General features: G+C 42.0%; 2 protein-coding genes across 2 annotated transcripts; one reads left to right on the top strand and one right to left on the bottom strand.

The window, feature by feature from the left end:
- ACOT13 (acyl-CoA thioesterase 13) lies at positions 1 to 3,273 on the bottom strand. The gene is made up of 3 exons (XM_026699511.2): positions 2,963 to 3,273; positions 2,537 to 2,721; positions 1 to 980 (listed from the first exon to the last, which is right to left on the bottom strand). The coding sequence occupies exons 1-3, from the start codon at positions 3,044 to 3,046 to the stop codon at positions 818 to 820; spliced, it is 432 nt and encodes a 143-aa protein (XP_026555296.1). The 5' UTR covers positions 3,047 to 3,273; the 3' UTR covers positions 1 to 817.
- Positions 3,274 to 3,418: 145 nt separating this feature from the next.
- On the top strand, positions 3,419 to 17,665 carry TDP2 (tyrosyl-DNA phosphodiesterase 2). The gene is made up of 7 exons (XM_087930967.1): positions 3,419 to 3,700; positions 4,239 to 4,321; positions 7,870 to 8,043; positions 10,023 to 10,114; positions 10,808 to 10,926; positions 12,605 to 12,775; positions 15,309 to 17,665. Exons 1-7 carry the CDS (start codon positions 3,494 to 3,496, stop codon positions 15,588 to 15,590), a joined length of 1,128 nt encoding a protein of 375 aa, XP_087787093.1. The 5' UTR covers positions 3,419 to 3,493; the 3' UTR covers positions 15,591 to 17,665.
- Positions 17,666 to 18,119: the final 454 nt, after the last annotated feature.

Raw genomic sequence — 18,119 nt, 5'->3', positions numbered from 1 at the left:
TTTTGGACTTTCACTTAGTTTTATTAGGTGGTCACTCATTCGACACTGGATTAAAAAAAATATACATTAAGGTGAACCCCGTGGCTTAAAGGCACAAATACAAAAGGCATCTGCAGCCCCTGCAAACATAATGGGTTGAATCCCACATTACCTTTTTTAAAACCCTCCTTCTAGCGCCTAGCATTGCGTTTTATGTTCTTCCCAAAGGTGGAAAATCGCTTCCCTGAGTGTTTTGTTCCTCCCAGAGCTGCAGGGGAAAAATTTCATTGGGGGAAAACAGCTTCTCTTCTTGATTCAATCCAGTGCTTGGAACAATGTCTCTCAACCTCAGCAACCTGCAGCTGTGTGGACTTCAACTCCTGCAATTCCCTGGCCAGCCAAGCTTAAAAAGTTGCTTGAAGTTGAGAAACAGTGGCTTAGAAGCTGTCATCACCTACAAACTTTAAGTTTCAGGAAAAAAATCCTATTTTATCTGCCTCTTGTCTTCAGTGCTTCAAGGATCACTTATATGAGCTCCACTGTACTATTTTTCCTAGCAGAAGAAACTATTTCTTACATGTATGTTCCATTAACAAATAAAAGGCAGACCTCATCCGTCTACCCTAGACATGTTTGTACATAAATATAAATACCTGTACAGACATGTATGTACATTTACACACCAACAAATCTGACCCTGGGCCAACAACTTAATTTAAACAACAGATTTCAACACTGCAATATTATTTCATTACCCAATGGCTGCACTTCAATTTTTGAAACTTGCTGGGGTACACTCCTCCATCCTGCATTTTTCCCAGGATTTAATTTTATTTTTTTATGACCGGAATCCCAAGTGCTTGGTGTGCCTCCCTTGAGCTATCAATCTTCCTGTTGTCTTATCTGTTAAATTCACATTGGCAAAACCCAGAGTTTTTCCTTGCTTCAGAACTTCAGCAGTGATCAGGATTTCTTCCCCAATCTTAGCTGATGACATGTACCTAGAATACAGAAGAAGGGGGAAAGTATTGACTATATGTACAATACATCTTTAAAGGTAAAGGTTTCACTCGCACATACATGCTAGTCATTTCCGGTTCTAGGGGTGGTGCTCATCTCCATTACAAAGCCAAAGAGCCAGCGCTGTCCGAAGACATCTCCCTGGTCATGTGGCCGGCATGACTAAACACTGAAGGTGCACAGAACGCTGTTACCTTCCCACCAAAGTGGTCCCTATTTTTCTACTTGCATTTTTACATGCTTTCAAACTGCTAGGTTGGCAGAAGCTGAGACAAGTAATGGGAGCTCACTCCGTTATGTGGCACTAGGGATTCGAACTGCCAACTGCCAACTTTTCTGATCAACAAGCTCAGCATCTTAGCCACTGAGCCACCATATCTCTAATACATCCTTACAACTGTCCTTTACGGATTTTGAGGCAGAGAGAGATAGAAGAGACTAAATCAAAGTCTGAATTTCCTGCCTATGAAACTTTTTGACTGTTTAATAAAAGGAGTCCTGAATAAATTGTTGGATATCTTTTGTACCTGCTTAGCCGAGATATTTGCAGAATGACCCAATCCATTATTTTTAGTCACTCTTATCCAACACAGTTTTGGGAAGAGCAGAATGATAGATGCCACCATAAATTTCTTAATCCCATTTTGCTTATATAAAAATCTTTCTGTATGACACATACTTTAAAACAGAATACAGTGAAAAGGATGTGGCTCAGAGTGACAGGTCTGAGGACTTTGAATCGTAGGCTGTTCATATATAACAGACAGCTTGGAGAAGCCTGCAGACTTAAGAGTAAAGTGTATATATATTGCACCCAGAGAGTCCTCATCCAATCTCCATTTTTTTTCCTTTTAACAACCCTGTATTCCCTTGCATCAGGGTGGAGTCAGGGTGACTGAACAGAGCTGAGCACTTACTGACTGGGTGCCCTTCCTGATGCCTACGAGGAGCTCACAGCAGATAGTTTTCCCTTTGCATCCAGAGGGAGAAATCTCTGTTCTACCTAGAATTGAACTCATAGACTCCTGGTTGTGAGGCAAGAGTTCCACCTCTAGGTCATCATGCCACTCACCTTATCCAATCTCCAATATGATCAGGAAAAGGTTCTACCTGAAGTTGGAGTGCTACTACATGTAAATATGGAATACTAATTTAGAGAGTGCAATAATCTGATTGCTATAAGGCAGATGTTTCTGCTATCAGTTCTTTCACTTCTTACATAGTAATAGTAATGAATAGTAAAGGCCTACTACAAAACTAAAGCTAAAATAATGGCTTGGGTAGCTCAAAATTAAAAGCATGACTAATGAATGTTTCACTACCTTTTAGAACTCCTAAAGAATCTGGATACAGAAGTCCAGTTTTCCAAAAAAGTATTTCAGCAGTTAAGTGTTAAAAATTTACCCAGCTTAGTATCTAAGCACTGGCCTGATGCTTTCTTGGAATTAACACAAGTTGGATTTGCCCTTACTCAGTGAAGAATGAAGGCTCTGGTAAAAGCAAACAAGCATGAGAATACACCAAACTTGATACCCACGTAATATTCATGTCCACACTAACACCGGGTGCTCCTCTTTCAGTGTACATTAATGCAGCTGTTGACACAATGTCTACTAAAGTTGCTGTCAGGCCCCCATGCAGCGTTCCTCCTCTGTTTGTATGCTGTTCTTCAACTTTCATTTCACAGACAACTTTTCCAGGGTTTGCAGAGACAACCTTCATCTGGGTTAAGAAGAGAAACAGAAATCTAGTTCCATACTGTCTGAAAAGCGTCTTACCAGGCTCCTGATTTTTATTTTTAAGCTAGCGCAGAAGGTTAACGAGACTTTGCTACTCCAACGCCCTTGCAAAAGCGTATAGTATTAGGCCGCAGCATTTACAGGAGCTGCAGCCACCTTTCGCTCGACCCGTTCAAGGTCATCCCGGGCAAATCAGCGACACGACACTAACACGGTACTCATACCTTATTCGCCACCCGATCGAAGCCGGGCGACTCCAACATGGCTTTCATCACCTCGCGAACCGTTTGAATGGTGAGGTGAGTCATGGCGTCAAATCCTTTCAGGGCAAGAATGGTAGCCGGGTCGCTGATTCCTCCTCCCACGCCTCTCCAGTTCCGAGTAGCTTCGAAACGAAACGCGGCTACACCTGAGGAACAACCTACGTTCGGTTTCCAAAAGAACCTAGACCAGGGGTGTCCAACCTTGGCAACTTTAAGACTTGTGGACTTCAACTCCCAGAATTCCTCAGCCAGGTCAAAAGCAGCTCCCGGGGAAACGTTCCCCCCGTCGAACGTTCCAGCTCCTTTTTCGAATCCCCTGCCCGCCGCTTTGCTACCTCCGCGTTCCGTCGGCCTGGCGCCACGCCTGGGAAACGCTGGGCGCAGGCGCAGCCTTGCCTCGTTTCGACGCCAAGCGACCGGTGGGTTGGGAAACGCTTGGCGGGCCTGGCGTCGCTGCTTGCGGGCTCTTTCCCAAACGACTGTTCCCGAGAGATGGAGGGCGGCTGGGCGGGCAGGGAGGTGGAGCAGGCGGCCTCCGAGGCGAAGGAGCGGCAGCGCGTGGACTCGGCGGAGGAAGGAGGGCCGCGGGAAGAGCTGGAGGAGCAGCGGAAGCGCCTGTGCTTGGATTTTGCCTCCGTCAGTAATAGCGGTGCAGCCGCGGCTGAGCGCTACCTGGCCGAGAACGGCTGGGATATGCAGGTTAGCTGCCGTTCTGAGGCTTTCTCCCTGCCTCCGCCACGATACAGGTGGTCCTCGACTTGCAGCCGTTCGTTTAGTGACCGTTCAAAGGCAGAAGGGCACTGAAAAAGATGACTGAGGACCGTTGTGCCTTTGCTGCATTCCCCATGATCATGTGATCAAAATTCGGAGGCTTGGCAACTGGTTCATACTTAGGACCATTGCCGTGTCCCAGGGTCATGGGATGTTGCGACCTTTTGACAAGCAAAGTCAGTGGAGAAGTCACCATTCATAAAACAACCGGGGCCCCTAACTTATCAACTGCAGTGATTCACTTAAGAACTGTGGGAAGAAAAGTTGTAAAAGGGGGCAAAACTCATTTAATGAACGTCTCGCTGTGGTTGTAAGTCAAGGATCCCCTCTAATGAGAACCAGTTTGGTGTAGCGATTAAAGTGCTGGCTTAGAAACCAGGGGGGACTGTGAGTTCTAGTCCTGAGCTGCAGAAATTTGGGGCTCAGTTGTGGTCGTAAGTACCAGGTTTTGACTTTTCTTTTGTAGAAGGCGCTGAATTCGTACTTTGACCCGCCTCCTGAGCAAGATGTCGACGGGATGCCCCATCCAGTTCCCGCCACGGGGGCTCCGTAAGTGATTTATGCGAAGGCTTTTTGTGGAGAAAAGGAGGAAAAATCTTTCATTCGCCCCCGTTATGTGGCCATGTCAATCTCTTTTCTTTTATTTCTGTTGTTTTATTTATTTGTATCCCACCTTCATTATTTTTATAAGTAACTCAAGGTGACAAACCTATCCAACACACCTTCCTCTTCCTATTTTCTTTACCGCAACTTTGTGATGTGATTTGGGATGACAGAGAGAAAGACTTTTCACTCCTCATTTTCAAATTTGTTAAGGGATCTTTTTTTACAGCCTCTGTTTATAGTTATGAGGTTGAAAGTTGACAGAGAGATGAAACTTGGTGTTGTGTGGAGCAGAACTCAGTTCCCCATACAAAATGACATACCTCTAACCCTGTTTGCTGACTTGTAAGGTTGGACCCTATCTGATCATTTTCTTTGTGCCTGAATTTGGTATTTATGCATAATTTGTGCATATGTTCTAATATGGTGGGTTTCAAAAATTATTGCATGCTACTGCATGGAGTTAGTTCAGTATGATTGAACTAACCAACTTTTGTGGTTAGTTGGTTCAATATGGCTGCAGTGACCATTTGCTTCAAGTCTAATGGGGTTCTGACTTTTCTGTATTTGTAGTGAATCCCTTACAGATTGGAGTACTTTAATCAGACTGATATACTTGAGATGTTTGGAATTTCGCTGCTACTTGACCATTGGCAAGGGATTGTAGGAATAGTCTAAAACACTGGTCGCCAAACAGTGGCCGGGGACCACTGGCGGTCCGTGAGAAAATTTTGGTGGTCCGCAGAGAAATGTCACCCCCCAAAGCAATTAATTCAAGCTGCGTGGGAACACAAGTTTGTGCTGCCCACATGGCCTGTGGGAACACAAGGTTTGCATCACTTGCATTGCGAACAACATGAGGTAGTGAGGGTAGGGGGGAAAGGGAGGAGGGGAGAACTTGCCCCACATGCCTGGCCTGGCCACCAGGCTGTTTCTTTCCTCTTCCTCCTTCTGCTTTTGGCTGCACACAAGGAAAGCAGCAAAAGTCTTTCTTTCTTTCCCCCAAACTCCGCCAGAAATGAGTCTTTGGGACCCTGCAAGACATCCTACTCCAAGAGGCATGACAAGTCTCACAAAGACTCATTTCTGGCAGAGTTTGGGGGAGAGAAAGAAAGACTTTTGCTGCTTTCCTTGCATGAAGCCAAAAGCCTCTCCCACTTTCTGTCTCCCCTGAGAACGGAGCTGGAGACGGAATCCTGCGATCCCAAATAAAGAACGATCAATCAGTAGGAAAACAGGGTGGGGAATTTTCCTGCAGACTTTTGGGGGGATTTTCCCAGGGTCTCTGGTCCACAGGATTTAGAATTATGAGTTTGGTGGTCCCTGAGGTCCAAAAGGTTGGTGACCCCGGTCTAAAACATGGGCATCGAACTTTTGACTTGCGTGAGCCGCGTTGATTGAAGAGGAATTGTTTAGAGCCGCACATAAAATATATAATGTAGTTAATGTATACAGATAGTCCTCGACTTACAATAGTTCATTTAGTGGCTTTAAAGTTACAACAGCATTGAAAAAAATGATTCATGGCTGTTTTCACACTTACAAATGTTTCAGCGTTCCTAAGCTCACAGGATCAAAATTTAGACACTTGACAATTGACTCATATTTATGTCGGTTGCAGTGCCCCAGGGTCCTCTGATCATCTTTTGCGAACTTCTGACAAGCAAAGTCAATGGAGAAGCCAGATTCACCTAACAATCATGTTACTAACTTAACATCTGCAGTGGTTCACTTAATAATTGGGGCAAGAAAGGTCGTTAGGTAACAAAACTCACTTAACTATCTCGCTTAGCAACAAAGCGAGGCTTTGGGCTCAGTTGTGGTTGTAAGTCGAGGACCACCTGTATAAATAGCAAACTTCCTTTCTTTTTATATTTTTTAATGATCTTGTGGGGCCACATTACTAGCTGTCCAGAATTGGTGGACATGCCTGGTCTAAAATATAGAGGGGAGGGACTCTAGTCTGTCTATGTCTTATCTATGTCTTAGGTAGAAATAGTTGTGCAGTGGGTACTATCCCCTGAATAATTGTTCAAGCTACTGTAGAAAATTAAAATGGTAGCACTGATTGAGAGCTCCCATTAACATTTCTTAGCTTGCTTAAAAGTTTATAGATGGATACATGTACACCAGTGGTGCTATTCTACTGGTTCTGGTGTACCGGTAGTGCCGAAGATCAGCGGAGAATGAACTGGTTCTCTCTGAGGAGCTGCTGTTGGGCCCACCCGCCCGGGCTCCTGTACTGACCTTTATTCCCTGCTTTTGAAGCGCAGCTGCTTTGCGCGGCACAGCTGCTTTGCATGGCGCAGCTGCTTTGCACGGCACAGCAGGTTGCCGTGCGTAAGTTGCTGAAGCGACAGGGAGAGTGCAGGATTGCAGGAGGTGAGTCGGAAAGCCTCTGCACGTGCACGAAGTATGCGCTTGGCACACGTGCGTGCGCAAAGTGTGTGCACGCGCAAAGCACGCCCACCAAGCCACACCCACTGAACCGCTGGTAAACTACTTTGAAACTCACCACTGATGTACAGGTGGTCCTTGAGTTACGACCACAATTGAGCCCCAAATTTCTGTTGTTAAGTGAGACATTTGTTAAGTGAATTTTGCCTCATTTTACGAACTTTGCTATCTTAGTTATTAAGCGAATCACTGCAGTTGATAAGTGAGTAACCCTGTTGTTATTTGAATCTGGCTTCCCTATTGACTTTGCTTGTCAGAAGACCGCAAAAGGTGATCGCAAGATCCGGGGACACAGCAATGGTCCTAAATATGAACCAGTTGCCAAGCATCTAAATTTTGATCACATGATCATAGGGATGCTGGAAAGTTCGTACGTCTGAAAAATTGTCATAAATTACTTCTTCAGTGCAGTTGTAACTTTGAACCATCACTAAGTGAACTGTTGTAAGTCAAGGACTAACTGTAATGTGCTGTGCCATATTTTTCCCATATAGTTGAGCAAATCCAGGTAGACCTCAACTTTAGTGAATGTTTGAACTTACAGCTGCACTGAAAAAGTGACTTTTGGCCATTTTTCACACTTATGACTGTAGCAGCATCTCTGTGGTCATGTAGTAACTGTGCTACTAACTTAACAACAGCAGTTAACTGTGACAAGAAAGATCATAAAATGGGGCAACACTCACTTAACAACTGTCTTGCTTAGCAATAGAAGTTTGGGGCTCAAGTAAGTTGAAAACTACCTATAATTTATCTGGTTCAGATAGTATGAAACCAATAAATCGTGGCTAACAACTCACACTTGATAGATTCACACGCCAAGCTAAAACCTTAGGGCACCATAGGGAAATCGATGGCCACATACCTTCAAGCCTGATTTCTGATGTGAAAAAATAAATGTTTCTGCGACAACCACTGCATGGACCTACTGCAGATGGCAATTTTCTAAAATGACTTTTTAAAGCCTGTGGATAAGTAAATGTTCTGGAGAAAATTGCTTTCGGCAATATGTTTAATTTGTTGTATGTGCATTCCAGTGTTGAGCTAATTGATCATTCGACTACCAACACTGTAGCTGCTGCAGTAGTGGAAGCTGCAGGCATCTGCCCACAAGACGATAGCACTTTTTCTTTAATTACTTGGAATATTGATGGCCTGGATTCAAATAATCTGCAAGAAAGAGCACGAGGAGTCTGTTCCTATCTAGCTTTGTAAGTATCTATCACAGTAATCCTATGGGCATCTAGTAGAAATAAGCCCCAGTGAGATTATAGAACAAGCATGCTCTGGACACATCGTCAGGCATTTGTTTTGTACTAGCTACTTTTTCATAAGAATTTAATACTTTTGTAATACGGTGCTAAAATATGCATGCATGTAAGTCTATAAGTAGCAAAAAGTTTTAGGTTGTCTAAGTCTGCTACAAAAATGTGTTACCTTGGTGCCAAAATGCTTTCTTTGTATCAGGAAAATACAACTATTCGTTTAGACAGTGTTATTTTGCATGAACTGGAGATAAGTTACTGGGCTTCTAAAACATGAACTTTAATCTTAAACTTGTGTTTCTTGGTGCTTTTTATTCAGTCATTATTCTCATATATATGATCTTAGTAATTCTAGAATGCTAATTGAAGCATGTTTTGGAGAAGGAACCAAGCAAATTAAAAGGACATAAATCAAAATTACTATTGCAAATTTTCTGACAAAGACAGCCCTCAGACCACTCCCATTTTAGCCATTTTCTGTATTTGGATGATGATTTAGGGATCCAAGTTGATAAATATTGATATTACCTAGCACCAAGACATTTTGGCTATTTAAGGTTAGCATCTGAAGTGTTAAGGTTATCAACTGAAATATTAGTACCACTTTATAAAACCCTACTAAGACCCCACACCTGGAGTACTGCAAACAATTTTGGTCACCATACTACAAAAAAAGATGTTGAGACTTTGGAAAAAGTTCAGAGAAGAGCAATTAAGATGATCAAAGGCCTGGAGAGTAAAACATGAGGAAAGGCTGCAGGATTTGGGTTTGGCTAGTGTAAAGAAGAGAAGGATTAGGGGTGACATGATGGCAGTATTCCAGTATTTGAGGGGTTGCCACAAAGAAGAGGGGGTCAAATTATTCTGCAAAGCACCAGAGGGCAGGACAAGAAACAATGGTTGGAAACTAACCAAAGAGAGAAGCAATCTGGAATTAAGGAGAAATTTCCTGACAGTTAGAACAATTAATCAGTGGAAAGCTTGCCTTCAGAAATCATGGGTGCTCCATCACTAAGAAGAGACTAGATGGCCACGTCTGAAAGAGTATAGGTTCTCCTGCTTGAGCAGAGGGCTGGACTAGAAGATCTCCAAGGTCCCTTCCAGCTCCTATTCATCTATAATATGCTGCAGTAATACATTGAAAAGGTTAAAAAATTGTAATGCTTCTTTTGAGTAGGTGCAGTTGTTAGCAAGTTACTTTAAACTGATCAAAGGCATCTTATGTAATCCAACATATATACAGTATACTATACACACAGAGAGACACACACAAAAACATAGAAGTGCTATCAAATGCCCACAGTCATGCCACAGAGTTTAAGATTAAAGCAGTTTATCAAAGTTGCCACCTTAACTTTAGTAATTGTTAGTTGCATGTATCTGTAAGCATCTGAATATCTGGTGGAAATCTGAGGGCATGATCAGATTGCAATATTGTAATGAAATAAGCTACTTTCAAAGCATGAGTTTGAAACTAGATTCATTTAAGAAAAATTAAAGTGGTTTAAGATTTATATATAAACCTAGTCCATGATTAATTAAATAAAAATGTCTAGTCCCATAGCAACATTGCAGGGGTGCACAATTCTGTGAGACAGTTTGCTTACATTATATAGTTTTATAATATGCTTGAACATCATCATTGAAACGTAAGTAACATTCAGAAATAACTTTTGTGCGAGAATCATCACAAGGTTTTCACATCTCAAGCAACCCAGAATTTTTAGTATTCTAAATTAAAATCTGGGAAGTGTGAATTGATGCACTGGTTATTTTAAAAGGGATTAGAAGAAATTGACTTTGGAAAATTGCAAAGTATTCTCCATTCAGTTGCTAGCATCATAATTTTGTATGCTTTCTTGAAATGACTGCTTTTCTTTCTATGGTTACATTATGTATTTTATAAAAGCCTCTTTTTAATTTAGATACAGCCCAGATGTGGTATTTTTACAGGAGGTTATTCCTGTATATTTAAGTTATCTCCAGAAGAGAGCAGTCAGTTACACAATTATTCCAGGTAAATGAAGTTATCAACTTAATGCATAAAGTTATAGTAGTCACTCTCAGCTTAATGTGGCAACTGCAAATACAGTGATATTTTTATGATACTGTATAATGTCATTATATAGAACCGCAGAAAGTTGATTATACTAGCTTCCTAGGAAGAGGTAAATTAGAATGCATAAATGTGAATTAGTGAATTTTAGCGTCATTTATCCGGTGTGGCTGTATGTACTTCAGAAATTCTTGCTTTTAGCTAATTGCAATTTATCAGAGACTAGAAAACATGCTGTTAATTTTGACATATATAATCTCTTAAAACTATTGTGAGAACTTTCCAGAATACTCCAAAAGTTGTATACCAGTTTACTGTAGATTTAAAATGGGAAATTATTAAATGTATGTGAAATCACTGGATTAATTGTGCTTAAATAATATAAATTAAATCCAATTTACTTCCTTATCCATGCATAGCTTAGGGATTGCAGGTTTCAGCTTCCCATGCAAAATCCAAGTGTAGTCTTGGTCCAAAAAATATTAAACTTTATTTAAATGGGGTTAATTCAAAATGAGACATGAAAATAATGGTGCATACATGTCTGAAATTTCTCCAGATTTGAGGCTAGTGACTTCTATAGTGTGGAAATTCTGAGTGAAATGCCATGGTGTTGACCTTTCCTTTTCTTTTTTTGACCATCTGTCTCTCCAGGTAATACGGATGGTTATTTTACTGCCATCATGGTAAAAAAATCAAGAGTAAAAGTTTTAAAACATGAAATAACAATTTTTCCTACAACCTGTATGATGAGAAATTTATTAGCAGTATACGTAAGTGTGTTTTACCTCAGCTTTATGGAGAAAATTGTTTGGCAGCCTAAAGTGAAGGTTTTTTTAAAGCAAGTTAATGGGACATTAGTAGGGAAGGAAGTGGATATTCTCACTATTAATTCAAAACTGTTATTTTATTTTCACAAGTTAGCTTTGTATATTTGCTCTTTGTATATAGAATATAAATTTGGAGAAAATCAGAAAATATGAGAACTTTTCTGTCAACTTACAAGGGGATTTAAAAGCTAAGTTTTCACTTATTGTAATATTCAGTCTTAGTTCACAACTAAGTTTAAAACAGGATAGTTCTGTTATAGTTTAGCATAATATGTGAAACAATCAACTATACTAGTGTTTTGCATTGTCTCTTACACTTGGCAATAGCTTAAAAATAAGTATCCCATTACTATCCTGCATACTTTGGAAAAAACAATGGACCGTGGCTTAATATGTCACTATGCATATATTAACTGGGGTGACCTTTAGTATATTAATCAACCAATTCAGGGGCTCTAAAATGTGAGCATTGACCACCTAGGGCAGTGGTTCTCAACCTGTGGGTCACGACCCCTTTGGGGGTTGAATGACCCTTTCATGGGGGTCGCCTAAGACCATTGGAAAACACATATTGAACGAGACAAATAATTTTATGGTTGGGGGTCACCACAACATGAGGAACTGTATTAAAGGGTCGCGGCATTAGGAAGGTTGAGAACCACTGACCTAGGGAGTTGCAAAGAAATTTGAGAGGGTTGTGCTCATTATCGTTGTGCCTGTGCATGGTTAATGGGCTGTTGGCTTTGAACGGGCAGCGTATAAGATCCAGGCAGAGGGATTTGTTTTTGCCACCATTCTGCCACAGCCTAATTCTAAGTGTTTCCCAAGGTGACCCCCTAAAATCAAGGCACTCTTACCTACTTTCATATTCCAGTTCTATGCAAGAAAGTGAAGCCCCTCTGAAAAGCTATGCAGAGTTGGGAAACGGTTGGGAACACCATCATATATATATATATACCTATGCTACTGAGTGGGGCTGGGAAGTGAAAGGATCTAGAGCTGGGGTCCCCAAACTTGGCAACTTTAAGACTTGTGGACTTCAACTCCCAGAAAAGCTGGCTGAAGAATTCTGGGAGTTGAAGTCCACAAGTCTTAAAGTTGCCAGTATGGAGACCTCCGACCTAGAGAGTCCATTGGACCGATGGATCTCTGGGCACGATATTCCCTGCCTAAAGTGGGGGGGAAAAGCAATTGGGAAGTATCTCTCTTGGATCAATGCTGCCTCTTTGGCGGTTCTAGTCCCTAAAAATTCAAGTCAAGGCCTAAGAAAACAAAAGGTATACCCCACCAGCCCAAGGGCAGGAATATTACACAAGAGGATGGAGCTTGTGGGCAGAGCTTACTTCCAATCAAGCAGAATAACCAAGGATTCCAAGGCTGAGCCTCCTTGGAAGCAGGGGGGAGGAAATGATTGGCAACAAATTAATTCTTGTAGGTGATCATACTACCTAAAATAATTATAGCCTGGATTCCCATTTAGTTTCAATTTAAATTAAGGGCAGGTGGATTTACAAGCTTTTCAAGGCTTCATTTTTGTGATGATCAAACATAAAAAGTGGAATTGGAGAGCTGAGTAAACATAATCTATTGTTTTCACGCTTGGCAATTGTTTTTAAATCAGGTAAACATTTCTGGCAATGACCTGTGCCTGATGACTTCCCACTTGGAGAGTACTAAGGACCACAGCGAAGAGCGTTTAAAACAGTTGAAACTGGTGCTTGCCAAAATGGCAGAGGTACCCGAGTCAAGTTCTGTGATTTTTGGAGGTGATACAAACTTAAGAGACAAAGAGGTGAGCTAGGACAAGTGCCTTTTTCCCCCCCAGATCCTTTTTTTTTTTTTTTTGGCACCTTCTTTCCTGGTATCTACACATAGTCCTTAAGATACTAGTTGGGACCAGAACTTCCAACACTAAGCATTGTGGTTATAAAGTCCAGTGTCACATGACTGCATTGCTTAGCAATGGCAATCCCTGTTGCCATCATTAACCAAATCCCACCAGTTGTTAGTTGAGGGCCCGCTCCAATCCAAGCTATTCCGGGCTACATCCCTCCCAGTCTCAAGCCTCTGTTCAGGGTAAGGGACTGCCTCCTCTTCACTACTACCCAGCTATCCCTCCCCATGGCTGCCCTGTACAACAGCAGCCCCAAGAGCCACATCACTGTGGGGCTGCAAGAAACTTCTAAGGTGCCAACAGCCCCAGTCGTGCGCTGGAGCATAAAGCTGAGAAGCCCCAGCTGCTCCAGGAAACATCTGCAGCGTGGTGCAAAACTGCAGCCCATCAGCATGGCTCAAACCTCAGCTTTCCCAAGAGCCCCAGCCATCCCGGCAGTGTGGTATGAAGCTGCAGCCCAGCAGTGCAGCGTGAAGCTGCATTTGCCCGAGGGAGCCTCAACCCACCCCAGAGAACCCTTGCAGCCCCAGCCTGCTACCCTCATCCCAGCCCAGCAACTCAGCCCCTGGATGACCTGCAACCCCAGCTGACCTCCACCATATTTTTGCTCTTGCTCCTGACGGGCCATGAGCAATGAAAGGCCATTTTCCCCGGGTCTTGTGAAGAAACGATCTTAGGAAGAAAGCCTTGTGCAGCCCTTAGTTGCCTTACGAAGGGTGAGGCCGGGGATGCTGGATCAGCAGCAGGAGCAGGAAGATAGCAAAGATCAGCTAGGGCGGCGGTGGCTGGGGAATGCAGGGCACCAAAAAGGCATAGACGAGCGGGGGATGGAAAGGGGGGAGTTGAAGTACCTCTGCATTTGTAAGAGTAGGTGGGCTGCCAGATACCTGAAGTTTGATCATGTGACCACAAGGGCAGTAACCTTGGGTATAAGCCATACATAAATCCCTTCACTCAGCACTGCTAAAACTTCAAACAGTGATTGAATGAATGGCCATAAGTCAAGGACTATTTGTATAAAACAGAAAAGGTATTTTCCCCATATATAACATGTGTTTTTCCCCTCTATGTATCATTCGTATTCTTTACTGAGCAAAATATTGTTCATGGTTACAGATCTAGATGTTGGTTGTTGCAAAACTGTATGTTCCCAGTTGTGCATTCCAAAATTACTGTTGCTAAGGTCACCCGCCCCCCATCTGCTTGATCACTATTTGTCATGCCCCCGGTGGAGACAGACTCTAAAGAAGAGGAGGAACAGCCAATAGGGAGTGGAGGTGTGGCTCCGGAGGTTGTGGAGAAGTCTGGGGAAGGGCAGGGCCAGCTGAGCAGTCAGAGGAGGACCCAGGCCCATCTCCTATCCATCCTAGGGCACGCCGGGAGGAGAGGATCAGGGTAAAATGTGGTCTACTCAGGAGGAGAGGGCCATGATCCTGGTTGCAGGTGTGAGATTTGCATAAGAGTTTGGACCTGCGTGCTAACAGATGCTGGAGACAAATTAGTGTTTTATTCCTAAAGAAGGTTTATCTTGGCTGGCGTTCTTCCAACAGACTGTACCTGGTTATCTTCCTGAAGTTGGCAATTATCTATCCTGGTCTGTCAAGGAACTTTATTCAGTGCAGTTTGTTTTTGGTTTTTGTTTCGTTATCGGCTCTTTGTGAACTGTGTTTCTTGCCTTTGAAATGTTATTTTGAAAATAGTTTACTCCTCTACTGTGAACAATTAAACAGTGAAGCCAAGTTGAAGGCATTAAAGGACTTTTATTTACATTTTGGTTTTTGTTATATTTTTGAGATACTCTGGATCATCATACTATTCGTTCTCTGGTAGGATGGCCAGATCACCCATTCTTTGATGGCTAAAAGCATTTTTCTTAATGTAATCCTGGATTAGTTTGCTAGTTTGGTGTAAGGTTAGTTAGCACTCCACAGTCCAGACATAAGAACCAGCCCATACTTAGTCAAAGGCATGAGTTTTGTCTTCAAATTGATGCACAATGACCAGGAATAAATATTGATCTTCAAGTTGATAAAGATCACTTGGATAGGGCCACTGATTTTACAGACAGCATGAGAGTGGATTACTTTAGAACAGTACCCCCCAACCTTTTGGGTACCAGGGACCGGTTTCGTGGAGAGAGGGTTTTTTTGTGGACCGCAAGGGGAGTGGTTTCACATGCTGCCTGTATCCCATGGATGGGGCTTGCTTGCTTGGCCCGGTTTCTGGCATGCTGTGATCCAGCGCCGGGCCACGGACCAGAGGTTAGGGACTCCTGGTTTAGAAGACGGGTGTTTTTTGTTTTTCTGAAATTCTGTGTTAGATAATATTGTAGTCCTCCGAAATATCAGAAGAAAACATAATTCAAACTTGAAAGCAACAAAATTACTATGTTTACTGTTCTCTTATCACTTTCTGCTCTTATCTTTATCAGGTTGCTAAAATAGGTGGCTTACCTAACAACATTTTGGATATTTGGGAGTTCTTGGGCAAGCCTGAACATTGCCGGTACACATGGGATACAAGCCAAAACAGTAACTTGAATGCAAGATACAAGTACAAAAGTCGATTTGATCGTCTGTTTTTCCGAGGTGCAACAGCTGGTGGACAAATTATTCCTCAGAGTTTGGATTTGATTGGTCTGGATAAACTAGATTGTGGCAGATTTCCTAGTGATCATTGGGGACTGTTTTGCAATTTTGATGTGATACTGTAAGAGGAAAACATTTCACTTTCCTGTTCTTCAAAATTTTAAACCAGTTCTAATGTTAATTTTGATTCACAATCGTGTAAACTAAAGGAGTTCATTTTACTTGTTTGGGGAATTCTTGCTTAGGAAAAGTGAAACATTCCATTCAAAATATTAAAGTCTCGTGCAACGCAGAAGACATTTAGTTAATTTGTTTGGGGGGAATTGTTTTATGTTGTATATATTATTCAAAAGTTAGAATAGTTTATTAAACACATCATAATTTGTTTTTAATAAAGAATCCTTGTGTGTCCACTTTAATGACACTATGAAATTCAGGGAGAAAATGATAGATTATAATTTCAGTACCATTAACACATTGCTGGAATATCCTCTAATTCCTAGTTCTTCCCAAGAAGCAAGCGTTGCTAAGAGTGAACACACCCAGACCTGTTCTTCACTGAGTGCCCAGCCCCTAACTTTTCATGGTCCCACTGCTGTTTATTTGTTCCCTGAGCTTTCTAAGAGAAAAAAAAATCAAAAGTCAAGGAAGCATCTTCTTCATGTCATACTTCTTCCAGGAGAGGGTAAGGAATGGGGCCAGTTTTGTTCATGGCAGAAAGATGGAGGCACACTGAAGGAGAGACTTAATCAAAGCAAGGGCTGAGTTACAAAGGAACAGGGCTACTATTCCTGTTTTCAAGCCGAGGCTTTGATTAGTAGAGCTTATGGCTCCACTGTTAACTGTATTTTCAACATTTTCAGCTTTCTGATTAGCTAACAGTCCCTTTAATCGCTGCTGCTAATATAGGATATTCTGTTATATAGAATCTTAGTACCTTATTCCTTAGTCTAACCATTAGATGGTTGAAAGGAATGCATATTACAACTGAACGGAATTGAACGCTTTATTTGGCCAAGTGTGATTAAAAACACAAGGAAGTACAGAAGCAGGGTAGTTGCGAAGTAGTAGAGAATAACAATAAAAATAATGCAAAGAAAAGGAGGAACTAAAGAAGATAATAAGATAAATAATACTAATTGTATGTGTTAATACAGAGATTCCCAAGCCCCAGGCCACAGTCTACTCCTGGGCCTTAGCCTGCTTCAAACCGGGCTGTGTGAGTGATGAGCAAGGATGCGTGCACTTGCATGTGCAAAGCGCCAGTCGCGAGAGCAGTGGGCCCTTATGCTCATGTGTGAAGCTACTTGTGTGAGTGGAGGGTGCTTTGTGCACAAACACCCTCTGCTCCAGCACAAGCTCCATTTGTGCAAGCAGAGGGCACACACATGCACTGCTCACATCAAATAAGCTACACCTTTTTAATGATGGTTGTAATGTAAAGCCTCCATTTCAAGGCCCTGGGAGACTATAGAACCCCAGAACGTGAAGGATGCTACTGCTGCTACCGTGTTGTCAAATAGAGTAATAGAGTAATAATATAGTGAACCATTCTGTATCAAAAACACTTCAACTTGCTGGCTTTCTATTCTGAGCGATATAGCTTTACCAAAGGCAAGATGCACTAGTGAGGATGTACAGAAAAAGTATGAACAACTCACTTCTACCGGAGCATGCGTTTATCCATCAGAAGACTCAAATCCACTGGCACTGGCACAACATCTGGCGAATAACTTTTTCATTGCTAATGGAAAGCCAGATGCCCACACTGACTGCCCAGACATAGGGAGACATAAATGACCCCATAAAAAAGATGCCAGGCTTTGACTACTACATCAGCAACGGGCAATCCTGAATAGGATTTGCACCTCATGGTATCTATTGGGACTCTGTACAAATGAGGCATTGTATCCTCCCCTCAGTGTGATTGTGAGGTCCTATGTGAAACTGTAGATCACGTTGTGACCAGATGTGAACTGCGGGCATACACTAGTCCAATGTCTGATATATATTTTAATATAAATGATGCTGCACTTCAACGGTTAAATGGCCTTGACATTGATATTTTAACATAGATCTTTTTAACATTTATATTTTACTGTGTTTTACTAATCTAGATGAAATGTTAATATATATATATTGCTAGTCCATGTATGATATGCCATATGCTAAATAAGTATATAATAAATATAGTAAACAATGGGAAATAATGAGCTTGCTTAAATATAAAGTCGGTTGGTGCATGGTTTCTGTTGTGAAAGAGTTCTCCTGCAAAGTGATTTCTCAGCAGCCTTTTCTTTACATTGTGAAAAAATGCTCAGGATGCATAACAAAGAGTGCTATTATTCCCCTGCTGGCTAAGGAACTCTGGTAATTGAAGTCCACACATCTTAAAAGTTGCTGAGGCTGAAGAACAATTTGTCTGTTAGAGAGTGACAAATATCAGTATAGCCAAACCAGTATAGTTAATATTTTTGGATGTCCATATTGTTTTGAATTTGAACTATCCTTGAGCCTCAAAGGCTCAGTGGTTAGAGTGCAAGTAATGCAGGCTGCTTCTTCTGTGACAGCCTTCTTCTGCCTGGAATTTGGCAGTTCAAATCTCACCAGGCTCAAGCTTGTCTCAGCTTTCCATCCTTCCAAAGTCAGTAAAT

This window comes from Pseudonaja textilis, chromosome 3, assembly GCF_049901715.1.
Source record: "Pseudonaja textilis isolate UNSWEBS1 chromosome 3, rPseTex1.2, whole genome shotgun sequence".
NCBI lineage: Eukaryota > Metazoa > Chordata > Lepidosauria > Squamata > Elapidae > Pseudonaja > Pseudonaja textilis.
Note: the sequence above shows the minus strand (reverse complement) of the source record. Positions and strands in the feature narration are given on the sequence as shown.

Coding starts and splice junctions, on each gene's coding strand:
- ACOT13 (XM_026699511.2), bottom strand. CDS start 3,046: ATGACTCACCTCACCATTCAAACGGTTCGCGAGGTGATGAAAGCCATG. Junction 2,722..2,962: donor TCGATCGGGTGGCGAATAAG/GTATGAGTACCG, acceptor TTCTTAACCCAG/ATGAAGGTTGTCTCTGCAAA. Junction 981..2,536: donor AGTGTGGACATGAATATTAC/GTGGGTATCAAG, acceptor TCTGTATTCTAG/GTACATGTCATCAGCTAAGA.
- TDP2 (XM_087930967.1), top strand. CDS start 3,494: ATGGAGGGCGGCTGGGCGGGCAGGGAGGTGGAGCAGGCGGCCTCCGAG. Junction 4,322..7,869: donor GTTCCCGCCACGGGGGCTCC/GTAAGTGATTTA, acceptor TGTGCATTCCAG/TGTTGAGCTAATTGATCATT. Junction 10,115..10,807: donor CAGTTACACAATTATTCCAG/GTAAATGAAGTT, acceptor CTGTCTCTCCAG/GTAATACGGATGGTTATTTT.